Here is an 18,734-nt window from a genome sequence, read left to right on the forward strand (position 1 = left end):
AAACAACTTTTTTTACAGTTTCCTACCAAACTCACTTTCCAACCATTTTCCTAGTATTCAAAAAATTTCTCCTTAACCAAACGTCCCCTAACAATAACAAGTACGGGGTCTAGTCGTAGTCGACAACTCAACTAGTTCTACTGGTTAAACCAATATTTTCGATGCTTATGATAATAACAAAAAGGATACGATCCACTTATCATTAAAAAAAATTATCACTCTTATAACCAATTTAATATCATTGATTTCTATCAATCTAATGGTTATAACTTATTGGGAATTAATAACATTTATTATGTCATATTTATTAATTAATTATTAATTCTCAGTAAATTATAATCATTAAATTGACAGAAATCAACAGTGATTAAATTGATTGTAAGAATAATAAACTTTTTTGGTAATAAGTATTTCATGCCCCTAATAAAAAATATTTGATGTAAAAGCATTAAATATAGGGAATCATAACCATACAAAGATGAAAATAAATATAAAGTATTAAATATGGGGAATCATAACCTTACAAAGATGAAAATAAATATAACCGTTGGATCAACATAATCGATCTAACGGTGAAATTAATTGGTAGTAACACTAATTGATTGTTACAATATCTTTCCTATTATTTTTATTATATTATTTATTGTGTTATCAAACGTAATTTTCATTCTCAGAATAAAAATAGAATATATTTTCAAACACATTTTTTTTCTCAGAAACTATTTCAAGAAAAATGTCAGGGAACAGAATGGTTGTCATGCACACCTTTAGGGTGTGCATGACAACCTTCCCAGAATTATTTTTTTCAATTTTTGTTCCCGAGAACAAAAATGAATAGAAATAGTGTTTGACAAAATAGATTTATTTTTTTATTCCCGAGAATGAACCGGTTCAATTTCTGTACTAGGGAACAAAATAAAGAATTAAAAAATATCTGTTTTTTTTGTTCCCGAGCACAAAATGAGAAACATTTGTCTTTTTTAATCACTTTCAACCACTATCATCATCACTACCACCACCATCCCGACATGACCACTGCCACCATCGCCGTCGCCGCCGTCATCACCACCGCCACCACCATCACTACAACCATGCCACAACCATCACTACCCCACTACCATCCCCACGCCATCGTCACCATCATGTCACCACTACCATTGCCGCCACAACCATGCCACCATTATTGCCACCACCACCACCATCATTACCACCACTATTTTTCGCGCCACCGCCACCATTATCGCCACTATTACACCACTATTACTATCACTATTATCGCGCCACTGCCACCATCATCGCCACTAATTACCACCACCATGTCACAACCACTACCACCACATCATATGAAAAGAAAAGTGATGATCCAAAATAAATTTATGCTTAATCAGAATGATTTTTTATTCTATTATTTATTGTGTTATCAAATGCAACTCTCATTCTCGAAATAAAAATAGAACTATGTTATCAAACATTTATTTTTTTTTCTCTAAAAAACTGTTACAAGACACAATAGAATTTTAAAAAAAAAAAAATAGTGTCAAGGAATAAAATGATTGTCATGCATACCCTTAATCATTTAATGCATATATTTTGAGGCAGGAAAATACCAATATTATCAATGATCGAATCAATTCATAAAAAGGTTATGCAAACAGTTACATGTGAAAAACACTAGAATGAAGAAATATAAGTTATGCAAAAACGAGAGCATAAAGAACAACTTGAAGCAATTTTAAACAGTGTTTGAATAGACTAAACGAAAAAAAAAAAACACGACAAGTAAAAAAGAAAAAAAATAGGATGTAGGTGATTTTAGAATGGAAAAAATTATTTTCATGCTACATGAGATAAGTTTTCTCTCCTACACACCTTTAATAAATGTGCCACCTTTTTCTTGTATTTTTTCAGGTGGTGGAATCCATAAATTTATCTCTATGACATAAAATAACTTATCTCATTTAATATGAAATTAACAAAATCCTTTTAGAATATGCCTCGTTCGAATATTTAAACTTCTATTACCAATAAGGGAAATACAAGTCTCGTATTATAATGAATTTGTTATCTCATATCATAAATATAAAGTATGTTAATTTCATTTTTAAAAAAATAAATAAATATTGACACAACTTTCAATATATGAATAAACATACCACTAATAATAAAAACAAGAATGCAAGTTCTCCTACAATATGAACATGACTTAAGAGGTTAAAATATTACAATTAGGACACCGCAAGAAAAAGATAATTATACTACCTTTCCCAGAGTTTACACACTCATCCATCTGAATTAAACACAACAGAGAATGTTACCAAAAAAAAGAAAAACACAACAGAGATTTATTTCACGCAGAGAAATATCATTAAGCAATTTATAACTTGAGAAAAGACAGCAATACTCTTTAAACATTTTACAACACATTCTTTATTATTAAGCCACATCTCATACTTGTTTTAAATATCATCTTTTTCTTTCTTCAATTGCTCAACAAGTATGAGACTAACCCAATAATAAAAAATATATTGAAATAAGTGTTCAAAAAGTGTTGGTAGTTTGAAAAAAAAACAAAAACAAAAGTGTTAGTACCAGACTATTATAAAAAATATCACAAAATGAGTTGCCCTTCCATTTCTGGCCTCTGGATTATAAATTCTGGTCCAGAAAATTACTTCAACAAATAAAAATAAAAATAATGACTTTCTAATTCTCATTTTTCCATATCAAAACAGTTTCAGCCTTCACAAGCCGGATGCTAGCCAAAAGCTTCATCACTGCTCTCCGTCAGTCCTGCAGGGTGAACTCTAAGCAATAGAAGAAATTTTCTGTTCTGCCTCTTAACATTTCCAACGATAACAGAACAAGGAAAAATAAATTTTCCATTCTGAACAGCATAAAAATCAGGGATGTTTCAATTCAAGGCAATAAACGGAAGGAGGGAGAGAAAGAGAAGGAATTTGGTTGCCTACATGTAAATTTCTTGTTAATGTAAACTTAATTTGACAAGACAAATATATATACGAGAAACAATCCTCCTTAGATTGAAATTAATTGCTCCTATGATTGTAGAAGGTATGGTCTCCTCTGTATTGGTAATGGCTTACTTGAGGAGGTTGTGTATGAATTGATCCACGACAAGGATCTGGAGTTACAGCTCTTTGATGAAATGTCCCAACAAGGTCCAGGGAACTTTGTGAGGAAACAGGATGAGATTGTTTGGAAGGATTATAAGACCCTTCAAAAGCTACTGGGTTTAAGGCAAAACGAGAAGGAACTGTCCCTGGACCGTAACCTTGATGCACCTTAATAGTTGTACTATGAATAGCATGAGGAGGTTGGTAGGAAACCGAGGGAGTAAAAGAAGCAAGTGCATTATGCACAGTTTCACCCCGAGCTTGCTGCATCCAACCCATGCTGCCATGGGGTTCAGTTCCTTGCAAACCTTGAACAAAATTTCTTTCACTAGGTTTCTGAACCTGGTTTTCTACTAAACCTTCCACTAAGTGTCTCTTTTTTGGTGGACAAGGATTTTGCAAAGTAGGAAGGTTATTCTTGTTGCTAGTACCCTCAACTCCTAGAGTAAAAACAGTATGTACTCCAAACAAAAGATCCATCAATTCGGTTCCCTGCATCTGGCCACTTAGAAACAGCGAAATGTAGTTAAGAGATTTATGGATACAACTGTAGATTGTCTTTACCTCTTCCGTTCCAACAGCTCTAGCAACGTTTTGAGACCGATCCATGAAATCCTCAATCTGTTCAACAAAATATCATCAAAATAAACTAAACATCATTGGTTAATATCCAATTAAAAAGGGGTCGGTGGAAATGGATTTAATTACACTTATTGAGTAAAAACGATCCCATGATTTTATAATCCACGACCCTTCATATAAGCTTGCACAAAATCCTTTTTGCCAAAGCTTTTCAACTGATGCTAGCTGCACTAAGAATGAAGTTACCAAATGATCATGTTTCCATAATAGTGAAAAATCTTACACTATTTCACACTTCATACCTTAAGCGCACAAAACTTACGGGTTAAAAAATAGGGAAACTAATCTACCTAATCAAATCAAATCAAAATCTGATTTAGTTACAAATATACACCCTAATATTTACAACAATTACCTTGAGAAAAAAAGTAATGAAAAGCTTAGCCAATGACTCTTTGTTCTCTTTCCCATAGTTGAAATAAGTTTTAACTATCTTAGTCACAGATGATGGATCAGCTCCCTCTGGAACATAACAAATCAAACAAAAATGTCAAAGTTAAGTTGCAAAAGTCAATCCTGAAAACTAAGACAAGATAATAAAAATTTCATAATTCTGGTAACTTCCTTGCCATAGCAAAACATACACAAACATTGGCATTTCAAATGTAAAGCCCATTTAAGATGTCTACTACAAGTCATTAAAGGTTTTTACTAGCAGTCACCACGACGCCTATCTTTTTTTCTCCTATTCCTTTGTTAAATTCATTTTTGCTTTTGAAACTATGTTTAGAGTCTTCCGAGCAAACAATAGTATAATGACCCTAACCTGTGAATTATGAAATTACGAGTTTATTACCTTTTGCTAAAAGTGTGAAAAGTGGCAGTTGTGAGGTAAAAATGCGAGTAGGCAAAGTTACTCAAAAGATAAAAGTAAAATGGTGAAAATTATCACAAAAATATTCTATGTCAATATGTCAAATCTGAGAGAGTTAAGTGAGTGGGATAGATAAGTCTTTACCCGATTGAATGTTGCCACTCACTTAAATAACCAAAAGACACTCCTTTTCTCCTTCATTTTTCTTCTTCGCGTCGGATTGCAACCCTTACAACCAAAGAGAGTTTCTTCTTCTCCTTCACCATGGAGCTCTCTTCCTCTTCAAAGAAACCAGAGAAAATACCCATACGTCTTCATCATTTAACATCCCACCATTTTAGCAACTAGAGTTAGAGAAGTTTGAAGAAGAAAACCCTCCATTTGAGAGCTGCCATTTCGGATTGGGAGGCTTGGAAGATAGCTTTTTCCTTGGTTGTGAGCTTGGGTGTCTTCACTCTCTTGAGTGTAGAGATGTGCATGGGTTGAACCGAACCGAATTTTTTGAAAAATCGAACCGAATTGGTTTAAATGGTTCGGTTCGGTTCAAAACTGGTTCAGTTCGGAAGTGGTTCGGTTCGGTTGAAAATGATTCGGTTCGGTTCCGGAAACAGTTCCGGTCAACCCTCTTTTGAAAAGAAAAAAATTTAAAATTTAAAAAATAAAGTTATAAAAATCTATTTGGTTCGGTTCGGTTCAAAATGGTTCGGTTCTTAAACTGGTTCTAAAACCGGTTCGGTTCATGAACTGGTTCTTTAAAAACCGGTTCGGTTCATGAACTGGTTTTTAAAAACCGGTTATTTTAAGGGCAGTTCGGTTCATGGTTCGGTTCAGTTTTTTGGTTATTTGCACACCCCTACTTGTGTGGAGTTCCTAGGTAAGAGAATATGATTTTCCCTCTTTTGTTCAATGTCAAATGCCATGATTTAGGGTTTGGAAATTAAGGATTTTATGATATATGAGTTGGTCGACAAGCCTAAGTATGGAAATGCATGCTAGATCACTTGGATAAGTGTGTTTTGATGTAAAATGGACCTTTATGCAAGTAGAAGCTACTGTTTTTGGTCTATGTCGAGGAGGGATTCGAATCCTTTCAAAAGGAATTCGAATCCCTACTGTTAAAATGCTGAATTTTAGCTTCTGCCAAGGAGAGATTTGAATCCCTTCAATGGAACATGGTATAGTAAAATGTGAATAACTTGAGTTGCGGAGCTCCAAATTGAGCGTTGTTTGACCCTATGTGAAGCTAACACACAGGGCTATCACACTATAAAATTTCAGAGCCAATAGATGAGTGTATTAATCGTAGTTTAAGTTTAAAGTCACTGCCTAGTTTCTGAAAATCCAGTTTGCAGTAGTCGGTTGGCGAAAGACATAATCTGAGTTATACAGCTCCAATTGAGACATATAATATGTCGTTGGAAAGTTTGAGAATCTAGTTTAACATAGTAAAATATTGGAATGTAATGGACTAGTATATGTGCTGACTGTTTTCACATTTCTGAAATAGGTTGTGATTTCTTGGATACTAAGTGTACGTCGGGGACCATTGCTTTGACAGGTAAGCTTTCAGTCCTTGGGGTTAATCCTCCATTTCTTCCACCAGACTCCAAGTGAGGATGGTTCTTTGATATGGTATATCGTAAATGAATTGATATAATGATGTATGTATATGTATGTATGTTTGTGTGCCACACAAGATGATGTTTCTTTGTGTGAGGCATAAGACGGTGTTTCCTTATGCTTAGTATAAGACAGTGTTTCCTATAACGGGTATGTTGCAAGACGGTGTTTCCTTGCGTAATGCATACATGTTGTATTCTCTAACCAATAGGATTTATTAATGCAAACATGCATTAATATACATATTTTGATGCATACATTTATTCTATACTGTGGTTATACCTGAAGTGAATCTAGGGGTTGAGGAGCCCTCTAAGAACCCATAGTTGACTGAGATGATATCTCATCCCGTGTTATGGGGATAACCATTTCAGGTACAGTAGCTGATGGTGTTGAGGCATCGCATGGCAGGATGCCGGGAGAGAGATATTATTTGACGTGATATCCATGATTTAGTTTGTCATTTTGTTATGTACATGTCATGTCATTTTTTTGGAGAGCATATGGGATGTCTATGCCATGTTGATAGCTACTTATGTTATTAGTGATGTATGCATAGGTCTATATTACTTATTTAATTACATCTCTTTTGTTTATTTGATGTAATCATGTAAGTAACATTATGGACATTATTTTGAGACTTGATGGTTATGAGATAGCCTATGCCATGGATGACTGGGCAATATGATTTATGCTTGTATATTTATTTGAGCCTAATATGTATGAATCCATGGATGGATTCTAGGTTAGACTAGTGGATATAGTGTATTATGCCTGAATTATAGTAAACTGTTAATCAGGTTGGAATTACCATGGTGAAAACTATTCCTAGTGGTCCAAATTACAGACGAAACGTTGTCCGTTTTATTTTGACCAAAGAGACGATAAAGAATTGCAATATATAAGGAAAAATAAAAAAGTTATTCACATTTTATTACTAGACGTAGTAATGAATTAGTAAGTAAGCTTCCGCATTTAATTATTTAAACATGTTGCGCTAATTATGAAATGTATGTTAATACACCGGGTGCACACGAGGTGTTACAGACAGGCCTAAGACTGTCGATGATTTCAAGACAGATCTTAGCCACATATAGCTATTAACAATTATTCAAAACAACTCGAGCTTTTGTGTTTCCATTTTGTCTCTTATTGTAGTAATACATGAAATAGTGCTACATCAAAGCATGATTAAGACTTAGTATGCAATCAATCAACCACTTCATGTTACATAAAAAGAACACACGCACACATACAGTTTGAGATGCCTAAGTCCATCACATCTACGAGTAATAATATAGATACAAGACATTCCTATAATGAAATTTTTAGGGTTTTAAAAATCTTATGATGTTAGTAGTTTTATTAGGCTAAGCTTATCCTAGTCGTACTATACTAGTTAGTACTTGACCTAGATTATTAGTATAAATAAGAGCTAGTAGTTTGAATGTAACACATAATTACACCCAAACTCTGTATTTCAAGATGTTACATATGTGTACCATCCCCATTGACCTGATTTGGTCAAAGGGTAATGTTATAGGCCATCTCCCTAGACCCTTTCCTCTTTTATTGATTGAAAATTATGTACTAATTAGAAAGCAATCTTAGTGATCAAGAATTTGATTTGGTTATACACAAAATCTCAACACATATTTTACCTTAAAATTGATATCTGCACTTGTTACTTGTTTTTTCTTTTACTTATTATTTCAATGAAATTATAATAGTTTAAAAGTTCGTAATCTTTTCCTTCTTATTAACTGCAGACTTTATGTTGATTTAACAGAAATAAGTGATTTAAGTATATTATTCTACTTCTTGCTTTTTGATAATACAAGATTAACATCAATAAAGACACAATATCAGAGTAAATCTCCTATTAATAGGCAAACCAAACCAATCAGCAATAAAGTATCTCAAAACTTGAGTATTACCCTTGTCTTCGTACAATAATCCTTGACCTAGAGCATTTTTAACATATCATAATATTTGTACCAGGGCATTCCAATGATCAACACAGAGAGATTGCATGAATTGGCTCACTACACTAACTGCAAAGAAATGTCTTGTCGGGTTAGTGTAAGGTAGTTTAGCTTCCCAACTAACCTTCGTTACCTACCAGATATGCCTATCCTTGATCCGGTAATAGTTTACTATTAAGATCCCTTGGGGTATCAATAGGTTCATAGTCTGTCATACCAGTTTCCTCCAATATATCCAATGAATATCTTCTCTGAAATCGCAATACCATTCCGTGATTGAGCTACCTCAAGCCCAAGAAAGTATTTAAGCTTACCCAAATATTTGATTTGAAAGTGACTAAACAAATGCTTCTTCAACTAAGATATTTTGTAATGATCATTACTTGTAATAAGTGTATCATCATCATAAACTATCATATAAATGCATCGACTAGATGGAGTGTGTCAATAGAAGACAGAATGATCAGCTTCACTTCGTATTAACCCAACCTCCTGCACAACAGAATTGAACTTACCAAACCAAACTCAAGAGGACTATTCCAACCCATAAAGTGACCATTTCAACTTAAAAACCAAACCTGGCTTCACCTGAGTAACAAACCCAATTGGTTACTCCATATATATCTCTTCTTCAAGGTCACCATAAAGGAAGCTATTCTTTATGTCTAGTTGATATAACAACCAATGTCCAATAGCTTCCATGGCAACAAAGATGAAAAAAATCCATTTTGGCTACTAGAGAGAATGTGCCACTGTAGTCAAGACAATAGGTTTGAGTGTATCTTTTAGCAATTAGATGAGATTTGAGGTGATCAATGTGACTGTTGGGCCTACCTTGACAGCATATACCCAGTGGAATCTCTATATGATTGATTGCCAGTTATATGGTTGTAGGCACCTGTATCAAGAATCCATGGTGTGGAATTATTACATTTATGAGATATACAAATTGTAGGATTGCCCATATGATCAACAGTGGTAGTAAAGGACTAAGTTTGTTTGGCTGCCTTCAACTAGAGATACTTCTTGAACTCTACCTCTGAAATAGAAATAGAAGGTTTACCCAAGAGGGCACTATGAGATTGATTTGTTACTTCGGATAACCAAGGACCTTTGTAATGGGAAGGAGTACTTGAACTTGAGGCCATAGCTTCCTTATTGACTTCAACCAACTCAAAGAACTAAATTAGGCTTGGAAGAAAACACTGAATTCACACCAAAGTTGCTCTAAACAGATCTGTCTAACACTAGAGATTTATTAGAAATGTCCAACCACATTTAAATCAACTTATAAACCGAAAGAGCAACATCAGTGCAATATAAAAGCCTAACTGAAGCTCACAATTCGATATCCATGCATTTGGATATGCATAGGCAGCAGAATGAGAATGAGAGTCTTAACACAGGTTGGGCGAGCAAAAGAAGTGACCAGTAGTCTTCTATATTAGGAAAACAAAGGGTGAACAACACACCCACTATCCAAACAAAAAAATAAAGATTGGAAAACCCCTCAAATAACACTAGGAGGAGCCCATAAACAGAACCCAAGTAGGCACATGTGGCACGTGGGATTCATACATAGATGGAAGTGATGGCGTGTGGCGGCACATCAGACTGATGTTAGCAACACTAATTCTTAGTCCAACACATTGAGACTTTCTAAGGCTAATCGTGTCCATGTTTTTATGAAGAAGTTGAGGGTAAAGATCCAGCCTTGAAAAAGGTTGGTTAGTGGGAAATGATGTTTTTGTTCAAAGAGTCAGGCCCAAGATTGGAACCTGCTATGGTACCATGTTAAATGAGATTTCTAAATTGCTTCGGGAATTTATCAACAGTGATTCAATTCATACGCAAGGATTTACACTCTCTAATATAAAAGGAAACTAAATCAAAAGCAAATCAAATCATAATGTAATTACATAATAGACAATACCTTGGAGATAGATCATCTATTTCCCTAGATAGAAGATATTATCCAGCAATAACTTGAATATTTTAGCACGAATTTGTCGCATAACTCTCATCACCACCATTCAATTCTTTTTCTCTTTTTCTTTCTTTCTCACCATCAATGGCCAACATCCGCTTAAGTGAGTCATATAATTCCTCTTATTGCAACAAAATACCATTGCAAGTTCTCAAATAATTTATGAATCCTCCCCCACATTCCCTTTGTCCTGTGATTCTATCATTCCTATTGGTTGTGCACGACCTCCAAAAATAAAAACCCGTAGTATTCCTCCTACCCACAGCTTCTTATACATTGTCTCCTTCCTGATTCCACTGATTGGGTTTCTTCATCCTCTAGGCCTATTTGTTCATGAGATAATCTACTCCTTCCTTTGTTTGATTGGTTTATGTCCTTTTGGCTCATTACTGCTCTGTTATGGCTATTTGGCTAATATTACTGCATTAAATGTCGTCTTCTTGACTATTTTAGGCTGTTTGGTTCAGTACTTGCATAGTTTGTTGTCCTTTCTTCCAGATGCAAGCAATTGATTGAATCAATTCAAGCCAGATGCACTATACATAATTCCATCAATCTACACCTTGTATGTCTTGTATCATTCCGGCCATTCACTGCTTTTACAGTTTTACATCATTTGAGCTGTCATTTTGTTGGGTAGTCTCTCCAGCACAGTTCAAGATGTCTCATTTAGCTACATTATTTCTCCAGCTATGTAGTTTATTGCTCATATACTAAAGTGTGATAGGTTTTAGCAAGCTACAAACACTACAAGCTTCAGCTTGTGAGCAAGTTTCAGAACATTAGGATTTTTGATGATTTGAAAGTCCTATAGTGATAGTACTTTTGTTAGAGTGGATTTGTAATAAATGTACTACACTAGTCCTGGACCTAGATTATTAGTATAAATAGGTGTTATCGGTTAGTATCTAACAAACACAATTTCTCTCAAATAATCTTTGTTTCAACATCTCCAATTCAAAAGGATGAATCATATAGCAGCACTATCTCTCCAGCTATGTAGTTTATTGCTCATATTATACTGAAGTGTGATAGCTTGTAACAAGCTAAAAACATTACCAGCTTCAGCTTGTGAGAAAGTGACATTAGGATTCTTAATGATTTAAAAGTCCTACAACGATAGTACTTTTGTTAGGGTGGATCTGTAATAAATGTATTATACTAGTAGTCCTGGACCTAGATTATTAGTATAAGGTGTTATCGGTTAGTCTCTAGCAAAGACAATTTCTCTCGAATAATCTTTGTTTCAACATCTCCAATTCATAAAGACTGCTTTGTAGAAATAAAGGGTAGCAAATAAGATTCAACTCAAAATCTTATATATTTTTAGCATAAGCTAATACCAAAGTAGTAACCAATTGGCTAAAAAGAGAGAAAAACGAACACAAGAAGTGCGAGAAAATACTATTTCTCTTTTCTAAATTTTATTAACCAAAAACAACATAATAACAATAAGTTCTCTAAGCCTTAAATAGACAAAACAGAATAGCAAAAGGGTAATAACTAGCAATTATTGAAAAGCCTTAAACTATAAAAAAGCTCAAATAACAAAAAGGTAAATAACTAACAATTATTGAAAAGCCCTAAATATGGAAAAGCCTAATCCAAGCCAGTCAGCTCGAGTACATCATCCTCCCCCACTAGGAAAAGATTCGCCCTCGAATCTGCTTCGTCTTCATTGATATCAACTTCTTCAGGTGGTAACGCAAGTGGCAACTCTTCTGATACAAATCACCAAATTTCCTAATTAAGGTTAGGACTTGTGAATGCAATTCTTTGATATGTTTAGTATGTTCATCTGCATTCGAACTAAACTGCTTTGGGACTAGAATTAATGCGTGTTCTAAAGGAGTAAGTAGACAAAACCCATAGACTATCCGAAAAGGAATATTGCCTGCAGTTTGGTTCAATGATCGCATCTGTAATCCATCATAGGAAAACTTGCCTCATGTAAAATCAAGTCTCATTGCCCCTGACGATCTATAATTAAACTTCTACCAAAAGCTAAATCTTTATCTCCATGGAGCATGAGGTTGTTATTCCCGTTATGCCCAAATTCATAATATTACTTGCAAACTAAAGACTTCTTGAATGAAGGATCATTCCGCATAACATCTTTGGGTAGAACTTCCTCTTTGTCAGAGATATTAGAATTTCTAGTAATTGACTTTCCACCAAAATCAATTACTAGAAATTGGAGCATCCATAATGGGATTCTCATCATCTTGCTCTTCATCGGATTCATCGTAGATAGGGATCTCGTCATAAAATGGATACTTATTGTTCTTCTCTTCTTTGGATTCATAATAGACAGGGACCTTCTGGTCTTATGTGAAGTCTTTGATGTCAAAGACTCTTTCGACGGTGTTTGACCAGTCGATGAACTCATCTGAATGAGTGGTGCCATCGAATTCCGGGATCTCAATCTTCACCCCAATATTAGCAAAAAGGGATTTATCACCAGATTGACTTCGTCCTTGTCGCTCTTGGTTCAAGAATGGGTTTTCGCACCTTTCCTCTACATGAGATGATCTTTCAGACCCCCTTCCTTCATCTGACTCGTCCGACTGTGTTAGGGCAAGCAATTGTTCGAGCTCCTAAATTCGTTCATCTTGTTCTGCCAGTGCAGCGGCCATTGCAGCTACAATTATGGCGTCTCGAGCCAGTTGTGTGGTTGTTCGCAGTCACCGTTAGGAGTGTTATCACACCCTCTACCGCTTCCGTCGCCTCAACACTCTCGTCCTCGACCTCGACCGCCATTGTTCTATTCAGGCATTTATGTGACAACTTGAGCTCAGATTACCAAATAATGCTGAAGCAGTACCACATTGACTAAACAGAAAGAAGAATGAACACAAGAAGTGCGAGAAAATATTATTTCTCTTTTCTAAATTTTATTAACCAAAAACAACCTAATAACAATAGGGTTCTCTAAGTCTTAAATAGACAAAACAGAATAACAAATGGGTAATAACTAACAGTTATTGAAAAGCCCTAAACTATGGAAAAGCCCAATCCAAGTCAGTCAGCTCGAGTGCATCAGAAGCATTACCCTTAAGTAAAGTAGAGAATGGAGGTAATATAGGAGGATTGCAAGTCTGCATTTAAAATAAGGAAAAACAAAATATTAGATATATATATCAACAATAATATTATCTTTATCCCAAACTAGTAGAAGTTGGCGGCCAATGAACCCATATAAAAGTTAAGAAATGATTGAGGGATAAGAAGTAATAAATAAGAAAAATAATATATCATAATATATATGTAGTAAAATAAATAAATATATAAAAAAAAGAGAAAAAATCTACCCCTCTCCAATTTGACCTAAGAAAAACAACAAGTTAATCAATTTCTCACTTCATCAAGTTTTGTTTTACTATTTTCCCCAAATAAGTCTCGGCTAATCTTTTCCCTTTTTCTGTCATATACTTGGTAACAAACTTCTGATCTTAGGAGATGTCCAAACCATCTCTATCTAAGGCTGCTTCTCTAATTTATTGGCTATTCCAATTTTTTGTCAAATATTTTCATTTCTTATATTATCTATCCTTATATGACGACATGTTCACCTTAACATCCTCATTTCTGCTACAACCAAATTTTTCCCTGTAAATGAAATTTATTTGACGTCCAATTCTCTTCACAACTCAAGAAATAGCAATTTCACAACCAAATATAAATCTATTGAAGAAAGTATTAACTATTTTACCAAATTCAATTCCCAACTCTACTATAAAATGTACTGCTTCCAAAAATGATTTGTGCTTCAACCAAATATTTAAAATGCTTAATACCTGTAAATGAAAAGCAACGAATGATACAATAGATAAAGAATTTAGAGTTCGGTCTTTGGAACTGTTGACATTATGTGCTTTTGCCCAGGATTTCATCTACAATAGGCAAAAAGCATATTAGCACAAAAACCAGTTTTAACAACTAATCAGTTATACAAAAACAAGTATCTTGGACAGCAGATTTGACAATTAGAATAGAGAGTAAATCTAGTACACTACAAACGAGCTCACTGGCAAAGAATGTTTGGAAAAGCTCAGATATTAATGAAATGAAATCCACTCAAATTTAAGTTCCAATTCTATTAGCTTTTTGATAAATCTGGTTAAACAATTAAGCCTTACAATTTGGCTTGCCTTCCACATTCTTCTACAACACACCCTTCCGGAACTCCAGACCAGAAATTACGAAATTCTTTCATTCCAATTGCAGAAGGCCATATACATGCCTTGTCACTCTCAATTCATTAACTTAGAAACGAATTCCGTATTTACCTTGAAGATTTGATGATTTATCACAATTCTCAATATGACTAGATATCTTCCATCTGTTCTGTTGTCGTTATCAAATGTTTTAAATAAAATACTTACACAAAAACTCGGCAAATATGAGCAGTAGCAGGCAACACATGCAAAAATATTAAATTAAAGCATGCATTATGAAGATATAATTCATTAAAATATCATCAACATGACAATAGAATGTTCAATTACCAGAAAACTTAGCTTCCGAAACCTTTCATCTATGCCAGAAATTGCATGGATAATATGGGATTTGGCAATGCCATCCCTATTATCGACTGATATATCACATTCAACACCTGTTCCACTATCAGTAACTTTTATAATTGGTACCCTGGCGGTCGTGATAGACTGTAAACCTGTGACATGTCCTTTTCCTACAACCCAAAAGTCATCTGTGTTATATTTCCAACAAAATCATCAAAGCTGTAAATTCATAACATATCAACATGTCACAAAGAAAATAAATCAAATCAAATATGTCACAATCATTTTCAATGAGATCATATTAAAGACAATAGAAAATGTTGTTTCTCTATCTCAAGTCCTTTGCACTACGTTGTAAAGAACTAATTCAACCCGAAAGTTTAAGCTGGTGGGTGAGGCTATATTAATGGTTTTATATATCTCTAACATGCCCCCTCACACGAGAGCCCACTGGGCTTAGAAGGGTGGACAATGCACAGACCCACGTACCTGTGCTAAAAAATTCCATAAGAGAAAGTGAGGGATGGAGAGAATCGAACTCGGGACACGAGGCATTGATACCAACTAAAGATTGAATAATAGAATACTTGTATATTAAATAATTGTGTGTTACAATGTACAAGAGCTCTCAATTTAAAGAGACTAAAAGACCTAATGGGCTAAGCCCACAAGATGTAGGACGTCGGAACAGTGCACACGCGCCGGTGAAAGGCAGTGCGTGAGAACCAAGCGCAGGGAGAGGAAGCCTCGCGTGAAGGCGCGTGAGAGCTCCTCTGGTGATGGGCCTTCCAAAAAACTGGTCGTCGGAGAGATGAGGTGTTGATCGCAGGTGTTTTGGTTGAAATCGACACCAGAACAGTACTACGGTGGCCTGAACAGTGACGAATAGTGGTTGTTGGCGGCGGGTAGTGGTTCTGATGGTTGAAGAAACAAGCCGGAGAGACGCACGACATAGAAAACATACCGGAGGGACACACGGTTGATGAAAAAAACTTGCCGAAAGAACGCACGGCAAAGTAGAAGAGAACACATAAGCAGTGGGCTTAGGGTTTTAGCGGAAGTGGATCCCCATAACGAAAAAGCTCTGGTACCAAGTAAAGAACCAATTAAACCCAAAAGTTTAAGCTGGTGGGTTAAGTTATATTAATAGATATATATATATATATATATATCTAACATACATAAAACTAAGTTGTTCTGTAACTTCCTTATTTAAAAACAGCCATTATGTCAGTCGAAACATTCTCCACTTAGTTTAATGCTGTTAATAATAATTTATTTCCCTCCGTTTCAAGCTTATACCCACTGAACAGGATACCAGATCATGCAATTTTTAGGAAGAGTAAGATTATTATCCAAACAAACATGAATTGTAGTGTTCAGCTCATTGGATTTGATAATTCATGGCTTCAAGTCATACCAAAGTGCAAATTAATTCTGCCCTAACTTGTGGTAATCATATAAAAAAGTTATCAACTCATTGTCATATCTATACTACATCTAGGTCTTGCCGCTTTCATGTATTTTATTACCCTTAAGTGGTGGTTTTCCTCTCAAATAATTCCATCTCCTACATGCATCTCTCTAGGATACATAGAGAATCTCATATACACCTAAACATTATAAAATAACAAGCCATAGTGGCCTTGCAACAATTTGATTTATGGTTCAGTATACAACACATGCCACATGATTCATTGTTCACATGGGTTAAAACTAGTGCACAGAGACAAGAAATATGATGTCAGGTGAAAAGAAATGTGATAACAATAAATTATGTAACAAACTCAAACAATACAAAGTTCTCGGATTAAATTCCTGATCAATGATGATCCATATCATGCATTACCAAGAACAAACTTCGTTTTTTTCTATGAACTCTGATTAACTCTCCACATATTAAGGCATATAAGATATGATATATAGAATTCTAGAATAACTTGACTAATGCACATTGCAGAACTTTCCCCTTAACAGAGCTAACAATAAAAAATGACAGTATGCTAATGTTAAAAACTTACTTTGAATTGAGAGTAATTTCTTTGCGAACTTTCGAAGGGTTTGAATCTTCTTCTTCCGTGGAACTTCAATTGAATTATTGAAATTGATAGACAAGTCAAGATCACTTTTGTAGTTGAACATATCCATTACAAATGATCCAAATCCTTCCACAACAGGGCAGTTATAACTATTGCCTGAAAGGAAAATAACATATGATTAAAGGGAAGCATAGTTTGCAAGGGAATAAGCTAACATATGAACTAAAGTTGAAGTAAAGGGACCAATAACATAAGAAAGAATAGGAGATGACACCAGAATTGCTAAAAGAAGGTCTAAAAGGTAATTCTTGTTTTAAAACACGGTGATTTTCTTTTTCTTTTTTCAGAAAAGGGGATTACAATGGGGCAATTATATTTTAATTATCTGTTCCAGATAATAATCTGTAATGCGAGAAATAATCAATGCCCAAGAAACATCAATTTCACAATTCTCTGACATTGTTAAATATTAAATTCCAATGCAAAAGATGGTTCTTTACCAAAAGATATGCTACTTACAAAAAGAAAACAGAAAAGGAATAAATGAGTCCAAACCAATCAAGATGGAAGAAAAACGTGGCAGTTTGATTTGATGGTCCATGAAATGATCCAATATCGTGGTAATATATGCCGCTGGCTTCTTACATTCTTATCAATGCAAATTTTCAGAGTACAATTTTTAAGGAAGCATGGAACAAAAGAATACCATATATTTCCTTCGACATCACATTGAAGATGCGAACCAAATCTTGTCTATTGTGATAATCAATTGGTTTTGGACACTGTCTAACATAGGCATCGCTGAGAAATCCATCAAGATCAGCAATGCGCACAGGAGTGAAGCTGATCGTAGCTAATTTGTCTGACTGAAGCTTCTCTGCCTTCTTTAGAAGCTCTGGCAGAGCAAATAAAAAATTAAGTCACTACTTCAAAAATTAATGCACTATCTGCCCATTTTTGAAAACCAATAAAAAAATAATAAAGTTAGGAGATTGAGGCATCCCTAGGAAGGGGGAGAGAAATGAAAAGATATAAATGATGCTTAATGAACTTTCAATTTTTTCCACCCATGATAAAAGGAAGCAGAACATGGACAAAACTCTTCCATTGTATAATGTTCCAAAACCTATATGTATCAACTCTGTTTCTCTCACTGATGAAAACTACTTAAAATGAAAGAATGATAATTAGTACCCTTTCAATTCCATGACTACCCGTAATTCCTTTCAATTTCACTCATTTCCATCACCCCTAACAAATCAGTATCACTAGCCTTCCCATTCCTCAATCTCATAGCTATGCAGATAGGAAATCTAGTACAATCTTTTTATTTTCCTTTAAATTCAAATAATCTCAGTGAGTGTAGTTTTTAAGACATAAGAACCAAAAATGCTACGGTGCTGAAGCGAATTCGCTCACCTTCCTCAGCCGATTCCATTATTGCACCGAAACCTGGCCATTTAAAAACAAACGAATTGGTTTAGCTTTAGAAGGTGAAAATAATAAAGAGATGAATTGAAAGAGAGTTGTTGCGAAATAGAGATGAATTGAGCTATGGCAGAAGCGTAATTGGATCTGTGGTGAGAGAATACTTACGAGAAGATGAACCGTTGCGCAGAGAGAAGAGGGTGAAATGATAATAAGGTTTCTGTTTTACTGCTACATTCGCAGACCTTTTTGGTTGTGTGTCTTTTCACTCAGTCATCCAAATCATTGTGTGACAAGATGCCGTTGGAATCTACCAAATCTTATGAATTAGATATTCAGAAAAATATTTTTGCAATAAAAATAAATTATTTGTATTTATTTTTAAAATAACGTCGTTTTAAGATTAAAATATTAAAAAATTATAATTATAAAGACTGTAATAATCTTGAAATAAATTAAAATTATAAAAATACCATAATTTTTGTTCCAAAATGACGTCATATTGAACTTACTGTAGATAATTTATCTGCTGCAGAAAAAACAAACCCTTAGAGGGTGCTAG

General features: G+C 34.6%; 1 protein-coding gene across 2 annotated transcripts; it reads right to left on the minus strand.

Annotated features, from left to right (window-relative positions):
* Nucleotides 1–2,513: 2,513 nt before the first annotated feature.
* On the minus strand, nucleotides 2,514–18,435 carry LOC133299257 (protein HESO1-like). Of its 2 annotated transcripts, XM_061498693.1 has the most exons (11): nucleotides 18,341–18,435; nucleotides 18,164–18,196; nucleotides 17,451–17,639; nucleotides 16,727–16,900; nucleotides 14,691–14,875; nucleotides 13,980–14,075; nucleotides 13,235–13,280; nucleotides 4,132–4,238; nucleotides 3,843–3,941; nucleotides 3,699–3,755; nucleotides 2,514–2,790 (listed from the first exon to the last, which is right to left on the minus strand). In XM_061498693.1, the coding sequence occupies exons 2-11, from the start codon at nucleotides 18,180–18,182 to the stop codon at nucleotides 2,785–2,787; spliced, it is 978 nt and encodes a 325-aa protein (XP_061354677.1). In that variant the 5' UTR covers nucleotides 18,183–18,196; nucleotides 18,341–18,435; the 3' UTR covers nucleotides 2,514–2,784. The 2 variants fall into 2 exon arrangements, with proteins under 2 accessions (XP_061354677.1, XP_061354676.1); XM_061498692.1 differs by having other exon boundaries at nucleotides 2,514–3,755.
* Nucleotides 18,436–18,734: the final 299 nt, after the last annotated feature.

The sequence above is a fragment of the Gastrolobium bilobum genome, unplaced genomic scaffold, assembly GCF_033153095.1.
Source record: "Gastrolobium bilobum isolate Gb01-03AN ecotype WA unplaced genomic scaffold, APGP_CSIRO_Gbil_v1 utg7238, whole genome shotgun sequence".
In the NCBI taxonomy this organism is placed as follows: Eukaryota; Viridiplantae; Streptophyta; class Magnoliopsida; order Fabales; family Fabaceae; genus Gastrolobium; species Gastrolobium bilobum.